This window comes from Convolutriloba macropyga, chromosome 8, assembly GCF_964194025.1.
Source record: "Convolutriloba macropyga chromosome 8, txConMacr16.3, whole genome shotgun sequence".
Taxonomy (NCBI): domain Eukaryota; kingdom Metazoa; phylum Xenacoelomorpha; order Acoela; family Convolutidae; genus Convolutriloba; species Convolutriloba macropyga.
In genome coordinates this window covers 57,712,271-57,730,569 of record NC_134475.1, presented here as the reverse complement: position 1 = coordinate 57,730,569, position 18,299 = coordinate 57,712,271, and the positions used below count along the sequence as shown (strand labels likewise).

The 18,299-nt window shown below is 35.3% G+C and overlaps 2 protein-coding genes across 2 annotated transcripts in view; both read right to left on the bottom strand.

Annotated features, from left to right (window-relative positions):
* Positions 1-18,299, bottom strand: part of LOC142344852 (methylmalonic aciduria type A protein, mitochondrial-like) — a 42,792-nt gene that overhangs the window by 6,734 nt on the left and 17,759 nt on the right. The gene's annotated exons all lie outside the window — the stretch shown is intronic.
* LOC142344305 (DNA replication licensing factor mcm7-like) lies at positions 1,735-17,121 on the bottom strand. Its single transcript, XM_075395893.1, has 7 exons — positions 16,061-17,121; positions 15,631-15,826; positions 15,226-15,414; positions 8,207-9,150; positions 7,777-7,972; positions 7,372-7,560; positions 1,735-3,156 (listed from the first exon to the last, which is right to left on the bottom strand). Exons 1-7 carry the CDS (start codon positions 16,997-16,999, stop codon positions 2,234-2,236), a joined length of 3,576 nt encoding a protein of 1,191 aa, XP_075252008.1. The 5' UTR covers positions 17,000-17,121; the 3' UTR covers positions 1,735-2,233.

The following is an 18,299-nucleotide window of genomic DNA, read 5'->3' as shown; positions in this document are numbered from 1 at the left end:
GCAAGGAAGGGAAATTTGGTTCAAACAAAAAAATTAGGCCTAGAATGGATATGAAGGTACTGGGAAAACGATTCAGAGAAAAATCGGATCCAAAAAATTGAAAAAAAAAACCAGTAAAAGCCAACGTGGAATTGCCGCATGGGCGCAAAAAACACTAGCCAGCAAGCGAATTTTGGTTCAAAACCCGTTTTCTCACTCTACTTTAAAATTGCAGCTAAAAAATTTCACGCCGCAAAACCACTCGCTTTTTTGCTCCACTTCCTGTTTCGGCGTGACCCCAATAAAATTCAAATTCTTTGAATTGTAAAAAGAGACTTCCCAAATAACAGCTGTTGAGAGGCTGACGGCGGCTATAAAACACCCATAATTTAAAAAAAGCTGGTAGATTGCCAGAAAATAGCCACAAAAGCTTCGTAGCTCTGCAATCTTAAAAAATAGTAAAAGAAAGCGACGAATATCATTTTTTCATTAGAAGCTGAGATTTTACCTATTCATATTTTGATTATTAGCCTTAATAACTTATTGCTGCTTCTATTAGCTGCTCTTAATTAACCTTCAATTAGAGTAACACACACTCACCTGACCTTATCTCTGAATTAAATTCCAAAAGTCAATTTGAGAGTCAGGAAGTCATTTTTCAGAGTGAGGTAGGTAAGTCACGTGTGACCAAATATTTTGATCACACGAATGAACAAAAACTCGCTCCACTAAGAGTGAAAAATTACGTCACGCACGCAATTCAGTTGAAATTGCATTAACGAATAAACAAAAAGCAGATGAAGTGCTTGTGACGTCATATGGTCGTAACAAAAATCTTGACAACGAAATAAAAAAAAGCAAGGCAGGACTAGTCCTGACGTACAAATCAAGGAAATTTCATTGACTAAACAAAAAACTAGACCTAGAACGGACTATGAGTGAATTCGGAAAACCATTTCTAAAAAAATCAGGTAAAAACAGAAATCAATGTCAAAATGCCGCTAGCGAGAACAAAAAATCAATAGCGAGATATTTAGATCTAATTCTAACAAAAAATAGGCCTAGAATGAACTATGAATGGATTAAGAAAACCAGTTAGAAAAAAATCCGACCCAAAAAATTGAAAAAAAACAGTAAAAACCAAAGTGAAATTCCTTGCCGCATATGAAAAAAAATCACTAGCGAGAAAGCCAAATTTTGTTCAAACACTGTTTGCTCACTCTACTTTAAAATTAGAGCAAAGAAATTTTACGCCGCAACGCTACTCGCTCCATTTCCTGTTTCGGCGTGGTCGAAATCACAACTCCAATTTGACAGCTCCAAAAATCATGAAAATGTGTGAACAGAACTTAAAAAAAAGACAGCTCCGCAATACAATTCAAATTCTTTGGATTGTTAAAAACCAAGAGAAGCCCAATAATAGCCCCAGCTATCGCTTTACGGCTATTAAAAAACAGCGGTTCCTGAAACAGTTTATTTCAGAACCAATGATTCTCACGGGCAACGCAAAACGCTCAACTTAAATCAAGCACCCTGGAGATAAAAATTCAGAGTTCGGGTCAAATTTAAACCAGTTCCAGATGAAACACGCAAGCGCGAATTATCTATTCATCTACCTATTTGAGCAGAATCTTAATAATGACAAAGTCTGCAGATCACAAGACATTGAAAACAAGCCGTTGAAGTTTGCTTTAACCCTGGTTAGATAATGTCATTCCCAATTTCTAAAATTCTTCTCATTACGCCTTCACAAAAAAGGAGACCAAAACATTTATTAACTGTTAATTGCAGGCAAACAAACAACACTCACTTAATATTAAACAAACATTGCAGACAAGAATGTGACCTCAACTCTTTGCTTTTAAATTAAGCCTCCATCAAATCCAATCAATATAAATCTCAAATAACAAGTTGACAAAGAATATTCGGTCATGACATGGAAAGGTTTTAGCATTCACAAACAAATCAGCCGAGATGACATAACCCATGTTTTACCATTATTTAAGTTTTCTGTTCAATTATAATAAGTTAAAATGGTTTAAAAACTGAAGGCACTTGCACTGAAGCACAAAGATAGCAGTTTGAATTCAAATCCAAACTTCAAAATTCTTCAATGACAAAAGAGGTTCAAATAAGCAACAAAAACAACTACAAAAATCACAAGTACTATTGCACTGTAACATTGCATCACTGTATTTCCGCTTCAGGTTCAGCGAAGAGTAAATTTTAAAATACGATTGAATTTCTGGCGTCATTAATCGCAGAAAATAATATAGCCGCGTCGGATCATGATGACACCATTGTTTTCATATTCGTTCAAAACGTCCTGAATTTCCTGTTCGTTAAACCCGCTAGCTCTTAGGCGATCCTGAGCAAGGGACTTATCGACTTTCAGAGATCCCAAATCCGCATCTTCGTCATCACCGTCACCAGATCCAGACTTTGTGTAGTCATTAAGCAAATCTCGGATAATATTGAAAATCTTATCCTTTTTATTACCTTTACCCATTTGGGCAATTTCCTCGTCTCCTAAGAGAGAATCCTTCGACATCTCAATCAATCGCATAGCTTCGTTAACGTCGTCTCGCGTTACTTCGTCACCCAATCGCAATCGAGCAAGCGCCGTTGAAAGACGAACGACAGCGAGGAGAGTTCTAGCCGACACAAATAGGCTGTCGACCTTTTTATCGCGTGAATTCCTTCTCATTTCAATATAGCCTGCTGCAATATAATCGGTGAGATGTTTTGGAACAGTCGGGTTCTTGCTTTTTGCTAACTGGATGTACCTTCGCATTGTGGTGGAATCAATAGGTGTAAAATGGAGGGGAGGGTGCGTTTTATTTTGATGAACGTACGTAATATGCTGTGCTAACGCGTGATCATTTTCAGTATCAGGCTTATCTTGAATCAACCACAGCAAATCAAATCGCGAGAGCAGAGCAGCTGGAAGTTGAACGTTCTGTTCAATCGATTTTCGGGGATTGTAACGACCGTAGGCGGGATTAGCAGCTGCCAAAATTGAAACCCGAGCATTGAGAGTTGTCATGATGCCTGCTTTGGCAATGGAGACAGTCTGCTGTTCCATCACTTCATGGATTGCAGTTCGATCCGAATCCATCATTTTGTCGAACTCGTCAATACAACACACTCCTTGGTCGGCAAGAATCAAAGCTCCACCTAGCAAAAAACAATTATTCAGTAAACACTTCCGAAAAAAACTGAGGTACACAGAAGGCTGTCGGCCAATAGTTACACAAGAATTCCGTAACAAATACATAGACGACAAATACATAGATCCCGTAACAAAGAACATCTAATTGCATGATTTGCAACAATTCAGTGCCTAAGCTTTAAAAGACGTCTTTTTCATGCATAATAATGACGTGAGTAGCCAATGTGTAAACATAGCTGGCAGATTGCCAGAAAATAGCCGCAATAGATTCGTAGATCTGCAGTCTCAAAAAAACAGTAAAAAAGACAGACAAAAAAACTCTTTTCATTGAAGGCTGATACGTTATATTTTGATTAAAAATCTGAACAAGTTTATGCTGCCTTTATTAGCTGCTTTCTAATAACCTTCATTTAGAGTGACACACACCCATTTGACCTTATCTCTTTGAATTAAAGAAAATAAAAAGTCAAATTCAAAGTGAGAAAGTCATTTTTTTGAGTGAGGTAAGTCAAGTGTGACCAAAAATTTAATCCCGCAAATGAACAAAAAAACTCGCTCCACTAAGAGCGAAAAATGACGTCACGCACGCACTTCAGTTGAAATTGCATGAACGAATGAACAAAAAGCAGATTTGTAGTGGTTGTGACGTCATATGGTCGTAACAAAAATTGTGACGACGAAATAAAAAACATAGCCGGAAGAATTCCGGAAGCGACTCGAAGCGTCCGAACTTCACTAACAAAACCGTAATTGCAACGGAAGCCACTAAATTTTGTATTAAACCATTGATCCACTGCCTTTCCAGGTCTGCTCTAAAAATTGGTGAAACTTAAACCACTGTCAACAAGAGAAACAAAATGCAGCAAAATTTAATATTATTGAAAACGTTTGGCAACGTTAAAAAATCCAAAACATTTAAGGTGGTCAAAAACCTGATAGTCTGAAAAAGCTGACAAGGTTATCAATAGCCCTCAAATAACTAATGATTCTAATCTGAAAAAGATCTTTAAAGCAAACGGCCGATAATAATCTTAGAAACTAAGTTAAATCTTTTCAAAAAATTAAGAATCAGAAAACACCTATAATTACACTTCTAATCACTGCGATTCAGACAAAAAACAACACACACCTGTTCCTTGTTTTACATAAGCTAGACAACATGATTTCATACAAAATAAAAAAAAATTGATCATAGAAAAGACATAAGCAGCAGAATATTCAAAGGCAAAAAATCGTTTAAATTAATACCAAGGCCGGAAGAAAGCTGTAGTAATTAGTCATAAGTGGACATTTTGGAAAAGGTTTTCTATCAAACTCTCAGTACTGCCTTAAGTTGAATGAAATCAACTGCAAATCAAAGAAATGACGAAAATCTAAGAAAGCTGAAATCATTCATTTCTTACTACTAAAAAAATCATATACCGAAAATAAATGTAGGTGCCAGGACATAACTAGAATGATACTAACTAGAATGTAAATATGGCCACAATGTAAGGAACACCGTAACAAAAAGACATTCTTGATTTTTGAAAGTTAAAAATCGATTTAAAAAATACAAGAAAAACGAATTCATTTTCATTGTTCAGCATTCACGACATAGAAAAGATAATTAGTCATCCGATACAAAGATCTATCCTCCTGGAGAGAATTCTGCTTTTTCTTCCTTATCCTCAAAAAATAAGAAAAAGCAGAATTCATAAATACGAAACATTGAAAGATTTTGCAAAAAAATGGTCAAAGAACTTTTAAGTTAAGACTGCATTTATGAAAAGTTTTAACTGTTTTTTCAAAACTTAACGCCAATAAATGATTTAATTTTTATTGAAACGAAATTAAAGTCGCTCGTGTTGCACAAAAAACTATTTCTAGCAACCAAAACACACGAAAAATTGACGAAAATCGGAAAAAACTACCAAAATCGGACTAGCATATGTACAATTTTACGAAACAAAATTACATCAAGGTAGAAAGAGGCAATGAGTATAGGAATTATCAAAGAGAAGTTGCCATATTTACTGATTTTTGACAAAAAGACGGTTAAAAGATCCAAAAATGAAGAAATTAATATAAAAAATAGCCAAAAATTAACTAAAAAATCAAGAATTATTGCCAATTTTCAACTTGATACGCATTTTCATGCTTTGCAAAACACTGTGGTATCAATTTCCGGGGTTGACATTTCAATATAATATCGAATAAAATTTATTTCCAAATTAAAAGCAGAAAAGACACCAAATTAAAAGCAGAAAAATTGGGCCACTTAGACGGAAAAACGGATAAAAACGGTTATCTATATGTGCAATTCAGTCAAAAACTGCTTTTCGAAGTCAAATAGTCATTCACTAAACGCAGCGCATGATCAGAAAACTTCTCTCGCTTAGCGAAAATTTGTTCACCGAGACAGCTTTTCTCACTTTCGCTTTTAGGTCAAAATGCCGCGTGAACAAATCTACTTCCTGTAAAACCATAGCCAGAAGGATTCCGGAAACGACTCGAAAGATAAAATTGCCCATACCTGTAACTTAATATATAGAACAACTATTCTGAACCCTGCACCTCCACAAATGCCATAAAAATAAGGAAGAATAGAAACGGCACTCGAACACAAATTGAACAAAAAAAAACTAGAAGAACTTAATGAGTCTTTTTAATAGTACAAGCAAGCATAAAACCGAGTAAAGCTCCTTTGCACTTAGAGCAAAGAAAAGTTCGCAAAACAATGGACAAGTCATAATAGGCTAAGAAACTTGTCTCAGATTTAAAAAAAGAGAAAAACTCCAAAAAAATAAGAAAAAGGGTTCAAAATTTCTCAATTTTTCTACGAAACTTTCCAAAAGTAATTGATACCAAGAGATTTCTAGTCAATTGGTAACCAAAATATCTTAAGTAACAAGCTTCTATTCGATTCCTATTGAAGCATTAAAACAAGAAAACAGGCAAAAACCATTAAATTTTGTCTAAAAATCAGCAAAACTGATCAAAATCCTCCAAATTAGAAGTAAACTCAAATTAACTACTTGAACACTTCAATTTCTATCATAACTAGCCTAAAACTAATACAATTTCATAATCAAACTTCATAACCATCAAAGTTGGAAAAAACTGCATTTAAAAGCCGCACGTGAAAAAAAAAATTCGCTCGCTTAGAGAAACTTTTTTTCAGAGATCAGTTTCTCGCTCGCTCAAAAACAGCGGAATGAACAATAACCACTCTCTTTTCGCTCCACTCTTCAAATTTTTTCAGCGCCAAAATCATTCAAAATTTTTATAAGCGTTTCATTTCCAGCTTCGAAAATCACTCCAAAAAAATTGATTAAAAAAAGTTAAGAAAAGTTAGTAATATCTGTCATTGAAAAGTGCTCTAAATATATTCATCAGTAAACAACTTTTTTAGAGGTTTATACATCAAAACCTCTAAAAAAGTTGCTATCAAAAGTTGGAATACAAAAAAGTAGCAAAAAGCAGAATCAGAAGATTTCAGCAAAAATTCAAAAAAAATCACCAAAATTCGCGGAAATCTTCATAAAAAATTACTTATTTATCTTTAATAAAGACTTAAAACTGAAATCAAACTCATCAACACGCATCAAAAACAACTAAATTGGACAATAGGCATCCCCAAATGCTATAAAAATTTGAAGAACACAAAGCATTTAAAAACAACTTGAAAGAAATCTTAAAAAAAAGAGTTTTGATTTCACAAGAGCACATAGAGCCAAAAAACGTTAAATGGAGCAAAAAGAAAACTGAAAAACTTCCAAAACAATAGGAAAACCGAATAGGCTAAGAAACTTCTCTAAGTTTAGAAAGAAAAGCGAAAAACAGCAAAAAAAAATTAAGAATAATTAAAAATGTTTCAGTTTATTATCATTTTTCTTAGCAAAAAAATTGTTTAAAACCTAAGAAAATGTAATCACTTGGTATCTAAAGACTCAGTAACTAACATGCGTCTATTCAAAGCCCATATAAAGCAATATAACAAGACAAAACGCAAAAAATTGCTAAAATTCGCCTAAAACTCAGCAAAATAGCTGAAAAACCAGCAAAATGGTATAAACTTCTTATTAATGACCAAAAACCTACAAACCACTATTAAAGCAACCTTAAAAATCACACAATATCATAATAAGACTTCTAAACCAAAAAAAATTAACCCTCAACTGATGACCAACATAACACATTGCAAATAGCAAAGTTGAGGTAATGATCATGCCACCAACCTTCCAAAATCATTTCGTTAGTGACTGGATCCTTCATGACAGCCGCGGTCAGACCCACGGCAGAAGATCCTCGTCCAGTTGTATACTGTGATCTAGGAGCCAATCTGGCAATGTAGGAAAGCAGTTGTGACTTGGCAACACCCGGATCTCCCATCAGACAGATGTTGATGTTCCCACGAATCTTCATGCCTAAAATGAGATAACAAGCTCAAAATTGAATCCTGAAATTAATCACATCTAACACTGACTCCCAAACACAATTTACAAGTTCACAATATACTTGAATATACTCGCAATTTTTTGTACACATTTTTTCTTCCCACAAGAAAGAGAATCATGTAGTATGTCAATAACGCGAAGTAAATTCGTAAAGGGATTTGAGCTATTACTAGGAAGCAAAATTACCTTTAGGCGTGTTGTCAATTCCTCCGACCAATAGAAGCAACAGAGCTTTCTTAACATCCTCATGACCATAGATCTCAGGAGCAATGCTGCATGCAAGCTTCTCATAGAAGTTATCCTCTCTCAACACATCTGCTTCCTCCTCTGTCATTGGCTGAGCAGCCGCCTCTTCCTCGCCAGAGACCATCAGCTTCGATACCTTTAATCAAGTGACAAAATGTGAACTTGGTTTTTGGGACATGAAAAGTTCAGGACTCCAAGTAAAGGATTCATCGCTAAAGCTGTGATGGATAAAGCTAAATCGTAGTCTTATATGGCTTTTCGGTCTAATATTCTAGTATCACATAATACGCTGATGTTCGTTTTAAGTAAAGCAGCCATAAAACTGGCCATTTCCATTGCATTGATAATTTTGATGAACAGGGGTACACACCTGTTGCAAATGATGAGCTTCCAAATACGTATCAGCCAGTAGTCCTGCCAGCATCTGCCTGAAGCCAGTCTGCCTCTGAGGCAGCAACACTCCAGAAATCACCACATTGTCACCAGGTCCAACAACCCTCGTGTTCTCACCCGAAATCATCACTTGGATCGTCCTGGGAACCTGTCCAACTGGCACTAGTTCGCTCCTTTCTTGGATTCTAACCTCCTGGAACTTGATGAACTTTGAGCCCCGCGACTGGAGAAGCAACTTACCTCCACTGCTCTGGCTTTTGCACTCGGTACTGGGACAGAAAATTAGCGGCATGAACGACTGTGACATCACCGGTTGAAACGCCTCTGCACCGCATTTGTCGCACGTATACGTTGCAACATCCAACCTTGGTTTCACCTCAGTACTTCGCAAAACAACACCTTTCACGGTCACAAACTTCCCGATGGTGCTGGCTTTGACCTCACGAATAGGCTTTGCCTTTTGAGCAGACGGGGCTTTGAAGAAGAGATCATATCTTCTCAGCAACTCTGGGGGAAATACCTTTCTCGGATCTTTGCTCTGAAGTTGTCCAGCTTCAACTTTTGCTTCGTGACGCAACCGATGGTCAATGAACACATCCAAAGCGTCCTTCTTAACTATTTGGGTACCCTGGAGTTCCACGAGAACGTCGTCTACAGCACTGCAGAACATTCCTTGGTATCTCGGGACATTCAACTGGATCTTCTCACCGAGATCCGGATCCGAGTCAATAACATCATCCAGGTCAATGTGAATTGCAACCAGATCACGCTGTGCAACCTGCTTCAACTTTTGAAGGTACTTGAAGCATTTTCCTCCATGTTCCGGGTCGTCGGTGTAATAGTTGCTCAGGAAGTCTTTGATGGTCGTCAATTCAGAACTGTAGTCTCTTGTTTTGTTGGCTCGGCTTCGATCCATGGTTACTTATTTATTTCTATTCAATTTCTTGGTCCAATTTGCGGTATTAAGATAGAAATAAGATTGACTGAATGGTCAAAACAAAATCCAAATCTGAAATGAGTCATCAAATTAGTTCAGCTAATTAAGATAATCTCAAATTAAGCAACCAATGTAAAAGCCACCCAATGCTGCCATTGGTATCAAAATACAGATAACTCGTTTACTCAATTACTCGTACAATGAGCAAACAGCTAAACTAAGACGAATTCTTTTCCAGTATTTTTTTTGTAGTAATAAGTAGAGTAGAGCCAATGAATTTGAAAGCAAGCTCGACGCAATTGCGGACGAAACATACGGAGCAGAGAGTATGAGGCTCCCGCATGTAGGCCACTCTTTTCAATTGTAGTACATTAATTGAAAAATGACAAATTGCCGCGTACCAAACCGCCATGTTTAAAGGGCTAGAACACTAAAGAAAACAAGTATTATTTCGTACCTGCGATGGTAAAAAAATGTATGCAGCAATTCTCATTGACAGCTGATGTTAAAAGGTAGATTGAAAATCGGCACACGAATGACAAATAAAATAACTCTTATTTTATAAAATGACATCGGCTTAGCTAAGTTCCAGAACCTGTACCTGTTTGAAGTAAAAAATCCTGAATTCATCTCATCTTCCAATTGGAGTAAAATAGAATAGAAATGTTCTAAGGATTATAAAGGATTATCTTCCCCCTGATTATTCTGTGATGTTTTGAGCTAATATTCAAAAATTTGACGCAAACTTGACCCTACGACAGCTTCGCTAAAAATGAGGTCAGCAAGAGTCATAGCGCAGAGAAGAAAACACACCAACAAAACAGACAATCGAACTCACTTTTTCTCAAACAAGCTTTGTAAAAGTCACCAAAACCAGAAGCTGCTAAATAAAAATGAAGCGATTCAAACAAACAATCGCATACAAATTTAATATAAATCAATGTAACAAAACGGCTACTAATGCGCACAAATTAAAAAGCTGAAGGTGACCATTAAAAGATCATAAGAATTAAAAAATAAAACGAAAAGGTCAATTTACGGAAATATTAACATTAAGAACAACAAGGCGGCTCAGTAATATGCGATCGCATATAAGGTTCCGACCCCGCTCATCCACAATTTTAGCATAATTGTCGACCAAATGAGGAACAGATGGAAAAACACAAAAAATTCAAGTATTTTTCAAAAAAAAACTGGTGTATGAAAGAAAAGATAGCCTCCAAAGCAAATAACTCAGTGGAGTAAAAAATGATGCATTAGATTGATGGGATAAGCCGATATTAAGAAAGCGAGCGAAGACGAACGGCAAAATCAAACAACAACAACAAACATTAATTACATCAAAAAATTTATGTCCATTTTAAAAAACAAAACTTAATAACGAAGTCAAAATAGCGTCAGATAAAACTGAAAATAAACAAAATAACTTGTAACTCACCAGAAAAAATTGGTTATTCACCAGTTCATAATAAAGCTTGGTAACAATTAGACAAAAATGAACAAACTTTAAAGTTGAAAAATCGCTGAATTTTTAAAAAATTAATTTCAAAGTAATGAAAACCATTAGGAATCAATTAAAATATCCCATAGGTTAACAATTACTCATGCTTCTATAGAAGGGAATTAAGAACTCTTGGTATTCAATTTTTAATGCAGTTACAAAAAGAACAGCAAATAGACAACAAACTAAAAATCAAGTAAAACTTGCCAGAAAATGCTTTGGAAGCCGTAAAGCGATACTTTGGCCCCCAAAATATGTTCGATTGCACCTTCGTCGAACACCAATAATGTATTATGTGGCCGCTCATTATTGAAAATAAGCAACAATTAGACAAAAAAGAAAAATGCAAAATTATGTAATACTTGTTTTTTTTTTTCGAAAAAAATTTATTTCCAAAGACATAAAAGTCATTAATTACAAAATGAAAAATTTGAATAGGTTCGTCCATTCTTCCAAAGGCAGCCCTTGAGACCTGCAACTATCCAGAATATGTCTTACGTCTACAAAAAGAACGTCAAATATGAAAAAAAAATAATTTACTTTTTTTTGTGAAAAACCCGTGTGGAAGCCAGTGGAGTCATAACGAATTCTTTTAAAACATTAGATTTTGTGACACCAATCCCTTTTGACACCTTCCCTTGAAATGTATTATGTGACCTCTCACTAATGAAACTAGGTAACAATTAGACTAAAAAGAAAAAGCAAGATTATGTAATACTTGTTTTTATCGAAAAAAATTTATTTCCAAAGACATGAAAGCCAATAACTACAAAATGAAAAATTTGAAATGGTTCGTCCATTCCTCCAAAGGCAGACCTTGAGACCTGCAACTATCCAGAATATGTCTTACGTCTACAAAAAGAACGTCAAATATGAAAAAAAAATAATTTACTTTTTTTTGTGAAAAACCCGTGTGGAAGCCAGTGGAGTCATAACGAATTCTTTTAAAACATTAGATTTTGTGACACCAATCCCTTTTGACACCTTCCCTTGAAATGTATTATGTGACCTCTCACTAATGAAACTAGGTAACAATTAGACTAAAAAGAAAAAGCAAGATTATGTAATACTTGTTTTTATCGAAAAAAATTTATTTCCAAAGACATGAAAGCCAATAACTACAAAATGAAAAATTTGAAATGGTTCGTCCATTCCTCCAAAGGCAGACCTTGAGACCTGCAACTATCCAGAATATGTCTTACGTCTACAAAAAGAACGTCAAATATGAAAAAAAAAATAATTTACTTTTTTTTGTGAAAAACCCGTGTGGAAGCCAGTGGAGTCATAACGAATTCTTTTAAAACATTAGATTTTGTGACACCAATCCCTTTTGACACCTTCCCTTGAAATGTATTATGTGACCTCTCACTAATGAAACTAGGTAACAATTAGACTAAAAAGAAAAAGCAAGATTATGTAATACTTGTTTTTATCGAAAAAAATTTATTTCCAAAGACATGAAAGCCAATAACTACAAAATGAAAAATTTGAAATGGTTTGATTTCATACAAAATAAAAAAAAATTGATCATAGAAAAGACATAAGCAGCAGAATATTCAAAGGCAAAAAATCGTTTAAATTAATACCAAGGCCGGAAGAAAGCTGTAGTAATTAGTCATAAGTGGACATTTTGGAAAAGGTTTTCTATCAAACTCTCAGTACTGCCTTAAGTTGAATGAAATCAACTGCAAATCAAAGAAATGACGAAAATCTAAGAAAGCTGAAATCATTCATTTCTTACTACTAAAAAAATCATATACCGAAAATAAATGTAGGTGCCAGGACATAACTAGAATGATACTAACTAGAATGTAAATATGGCCACAATGTAAGGAACACCGTAACAAAAAGACATTCTTGATTTTTGAAAGTTAAAAATCGATTTAAAAAATACAAGAAAAACGAATTCATTTTCATTGTTCAGCATTCACGACATAGAAAAGATAATTAGTCATCCGATACAAAGATCTATCCTCCTGGAGAGAATTCTGCTTTTTCTTCCTTATCCTCAAAAAATAAGAAAAAGCAGAATTCATAAATACGAAACATTGAAAGATTTTGCAAAAAAATGGTCAAAGAACTTTTAAGTTAAGACTGCATTTATGAAAAGTTTTAACTGTTTTTTCAAAACTTAACGCCAATAAATGATTTAATTTTTATTGAAACGAAATTAAAGTCGCTCGTGTTGCACAAAAAACTATTTCTAGCAACCAAAACACACGAAAAATTGACGAAAATCGGAAAAAACTACCAAAATCGGACTAGCATATGTACAATTTTACGAAACAAAATTACATCAAGGTAGAAAGAGGCAATGAGTATAGGAATTATCAAAGAGAAGTTGCCATATTTACTGATTTTTGACAAAAAGACGGTTAAAAGATCCAAAAATGAAGAAATTAATATAAAAAATAGCCAAAAATTAACTAAAAAATCAAGAATTATTGCCAATTTTCAACTTGATACGCATTTTCATGCTTTGCAAAACACTGTGGTATCAATTTCCGGGGTTGACATTTCAATATAATATCGAATAAAATTTATTTCCAAATTAAAAGCAGAAAAGACACCAAATTAAAAGCAGAAAAATTGGGCCACTTAGACGGAAAAACGGATAAAAACGGTTATCTATATGTGCAATTCAGTCAAAAACTGCTTTTCGAAGTCAAATAGTCATTCACTAAACGCAGCGCATGATCAGAAAACTTCTCTCGCTTAGCGAAAATTTGTTCACCGAGACAGCTTTTCTCACTTTCGCTTTTAGGTCAAAATGCCGCGTGAACAAATCTACTTCCTGTAAAACCATAGCCAGAAGGATTCCGGAAACGACTCGAAAGATAAAATTGCCCATACCTGTAACTTAATATATAGAACAACTATTCTGAACCCTGCACCTCCACAAATGCCATAAAAATAAGGAAGAATAGAAACGGCACTCGAACACAAATTGAACAAAAAAAAACTAGAAGAACTTAATGAGTCTTTTTAATAGTACAAGCAAGCATAAAACCGAGTAAAGCTCCTTTGCACTTAGAGCAAAGAAAAGTTCGCAAAACAATGGACAAGTCATAATAGGCTAAGAAACTTGTCTCAGATTTAAAAAAAGAGAAAAACTCCAAAAAAATAAGAAAAAGGGTTCAAAATTTCTCAATTTTTCTACGAAACTTTCCAAAAGTAATTGATACCAAGAGATTTCTAGTCAATTGGTAACCAAAATATCTTAAGTAACAAGCTTCTATTCGATTCCTATTGAAGCATTAAAACAAGAAAACAGGCAAAAACCATTAAATTTTGTCTAAAAATCAGCAAAACTGATCAAAATCCTCCAAATTAGAAATAAACTCAAATTAACTACTTGAACACTTCAATTTCTATCATAACTAGCCTAAAACTAATACAATTTCATAATCAAACTTCATAACCATCAAAGTTGGAAAAAACTGCATTTAAAAGCCGCACGTGAAAAAAAAAATTCGCTCGCTTAGAGAAACTTTTTTTCAGAGATCAGTTTCTCGCTCGCTCAAAAACAGCGGAATGAACAATAACCACTCTCTTTTCGCTCCACTCTTCAAATTTTTTCAGCGCCAAAATCATTCAAAATTTTTATAAGCGTTTCATTTCCAGCTTCGAAAATCACTCCAAAAAAATTGATTAAAAAAAGTTAAGAAAAGTTAGTAATATCTGTCATTGAAAAGTGCTCTAAATATATTCATCAGTAAACAACTTTTTTAGAGGTTTATACATCAAAACCTCTAAAAAAGTTGCTATCAAAAGTTGGAATACAAAAAAGTAGCAAAAAGCAGAATCAGAAGATTTCAGCAAAAATTCAAAAAAAATCACCAAAATTCGCGGAAATCTTCATAAAAAATTACTTATTTATCTTTAATAAAGACTTAAAACTGAAATCAAACTCATCAACACGCATCAAAAACAACTAAATTGGACAATAGGCATCCCCAAATGCTATAAAAATTTGAAGAACACAAAGCATTTAAAAACAACTTGAAAGAAATCTTAAAAAAAAGAGTTTTGATTTCACAAGAGCACATAGAGCCAAAAAACGTTAAATGGAGCAAAAAGAAAACTGAAAAACTTCCAAAACAATAGGAAAACCGAATAGGCTAAGAAACTTCTCTAAGTTTAGAAAGAAAAGCGAAAAACAGCAAAAAAAAATTAAGAATAATTAAAAATGTTTCAGTTTATTATCATTTTTCTTAGCAAAAAAATTGTTTAAAACCTAAGAAAATGTAATCACTTGGTATCTAAAGACTCAGTAACTAACATGCGTCTATTCAAAGCCCATATAAAGCAATATAACAAGACAAAACGCAAAAAATTGCTAAAATTCGCCTAAAACTCAGCAAAATAGCTGAAAAACCAGCAAAATGGTATAAACTTCTTATTAATGACCAAAAACCTACAAACCACTATTAAAGCAACCTTAAAAATCACACAATATCATAATAAGACTTCTAAACCAAAAAAAATTAACCCTCAACTGATGACCAACATAACACATTGCAAATAGCAAAGTTGAGGTAATGATCATGCCACCAACCTTCCAAAATCATTTCGTTAGTGACTGGATCCTTCATGACAGCCGCGGTCAGACCCACGGCAGAAGATCCTCGTCCAGTTGTATACTGTGATCTAGGAGCCAATCTGGCAATGTAGGAAAGCAGTTGTGACTTGGCAACACCCGGATCTCCCATCAGACAGATGTTGATGTTCCCACGAATCTTCATGCCTAAAATGAGATAACAAGCTCAAAATTGAATCCTGAAATTAATCACATCTAACACTGACTCCCAAACACAATTTACAAGTTCACAATATACTTGAATATACTCGCAATTTTTTGTACACATTTTTTCTTCCCACAAGAAAGAGAATCATGTAGTATGTCAATAACGCGAAGTAAATTCGTAAAGGGATTTGAGCTATTACTAGGAAGCAAAATTACCTTTAGGCGTGTTGTCAATTCCTCCGACCAATAGAAGCAACAGAGCTTTCTTAACATCCTCATGACCATAGATCTCAGGAGCAATGCTGCATGCAAGCTTCTCATAGAAGTTATCCTCTCTCAACACATCTGCTTCCTCCTCTGTCATTGGCTGAGCAGCCGCCTCTTCCTCGCCAGAGACCATCAGCTTCGATACCTTTAATCAAGTGACAAAATGTGAACTTGGTTTTTGGGACATGAAAAGTTCAGGACTCCAAGTAAAGGATTCATCGCTAAAGCTGTGATGGATAAAGCTAAATCGTAGTCTTATATGGCTTTTCGGTCTAATATTCTAGTATCACATAATACGCTGATGTTCGTTTTAAGTAAAGCAGCCATAAAACTGGCCATTTCCATTGCATTGATAATTTTGATGAACAGTGGTACACACCTGTTGCAAATGATGAGCTTCCAAATACGTATCAGCCAGTAGTCCTGCCAGCATCTGCCTGAAGCCAGTCTGCCTCTGAGGCAGCAACACTCCAGAAATCACCACATTGTCACCAGGTCCAACAACCCTCGTGTTCTCACCCGAAATCATCACTTGGATCGTCCTGGGAACCTGTCCAACTGGCACTAGTTCGCTCCTTTCTTGGATTCTAACCTCCTGGAACTTGATGAACTTTGAGCCCCGCGACTGGAGAAGCAACTTACCTCCACTGCTCTGGCTTTTGCACTCGGTACTGGGACAGAAAATTAGCGGCATGAACGACTGTGACATCACCGGTTGAAACGCCTCTGCACCGCATTTGTCGCACGTATACGTTGCAACATCCAACCTTGGTTTCACCTCAGTACTTCGCAAAACAACACCTTTCACGGTCACAAACTTCCCGATGGTGCTGGCTTTGACCTCACGAATAGGCTTTGCCTTTTGAGCAGACGGGGCTTTGAAGAAGAGATCATATCTTCTCAGCAACTCTGGGGGAAATACCTTTCTCGGATCTTTGCTCTGAAGTTGTCCAGCTTCAACTTTTGCTTCGTGACGCAACCGATGGTCAATGAACACATCCAAAGCGTCCTTCTTAACTATTTGGGTACCCTGGAGTTCCACGAGAACGTCGTCTACAGCACTGCAGAACATTCCTTGGTATCTCGGGACATTCAACTGGATCTTCTCACCGAGATCCGGATCCGAGTCAATAACATCATCCAGGTCAATGTGAATTGCAACCAGATCACGCTGTGCAACCTGCTTCAACTTTTGAAGGTACTTGAAGCATTTTCCTCCATGTTCCGGGTCGTCGGTGTAATAGTTGCTCAGGAAGTCTTTGATGGTCGTCAATTCAGAACTGTAGTCTCTTGTTTTGTTGGCTCGGCTTCGATCCATGGTTACTTATTTATTTCTATTCAATTTCTTGGTCCAATTTGCGGTATTAAGATAGAAATAAGATTGACTGAATGGTCAAAACAAAATCCAAATCTGAAATGAGTCATCAAATTAGTTCAGCTAATTAAGATAATCTCAAATTAAGCAACCAATGTAAAAGCCACCCAATGCTGCCATTGGTATCAAAATACAGATAACTCGTTTACTCAATTACTCGTACAATGAGCAAACAGCTAAACTAAGACGAATTCTTTTCCAGTATTTTTTTTGTAGTAATAAGTAGAGTAGAGCCAATGAATTTGAAAGCAAGCTCGACGCAATTGCGGACGAAACATACGGAGCAGAGAGTATGAGGCTCCCGCATGTAGGCCACTCTTTTCAATTGTAGTACATTAATTGAAAAATGACAAATTGCCGCGTACCAAACCGCCATGTTTAAAGGGCTAGAACACTAAAGAAAACAAGTATTATTTCGTACCTGCGATGGTAAAAAAATGTATGCAGCAATTCTCATTGACAGCTGATGTTAAAAGGTAGATTGAAAATCGGCACACGAATGACAAATAAAATAACTCTTATTTTATAAAATGACATCGGCTTAGCTAAGTTCCAGAACCTGTACCTGTTTGAAGTAAAAAATCCTGAATTCATCTCATCTTCCAATTGGAGTAAAATAGAATAGAAATGTTCTAAGGATTATAAAGGATTATCTTCCCCCTGATTATTCTGTGATGTTTTGAGCTAATATTCAAAAATTTGACGCAAACTTGACCCTACGACAGCTTCGCTAAAAATGAGGTCAGCAAGAGTCATAGCGCAGAGAAGAAAACACACCAACAAAACAGACAATCGAACTCACTTTTTCTCAAACAAGCTTTGTAAAAGTCACCAAAACCAGAAGCTGCTAAATAAAAATGAAGCGATTCAAACAAACAATCGCATACAAATTTAATATAAATCAATGTAACAAAACGGCTACTAATGCGCACAAATTAAAAAGCTGAAGGTGACCATTAAAAGATCATAAGAATTAAAAAATAAAACGAAAAGGTCAATTTACGGAAATATTAACATTAAGAACAACAAGGCGGCTCAGTAATATGCGATCGCATATAAGGTTCCGACCCCGCTCATCCACAATTTTAGCATAATTGTCGACCAAATGAGGAACAGATGGAAAAACACAAAAAATTCAAGTATTTTTCAAAAAAAAACTGGTGTATGAAAGAAAAGATAGCCTCCAAAGCAAATAACTCAGTGGAGTAAAAAATGATGCATTAGATTGATGGGATAAGCCGAT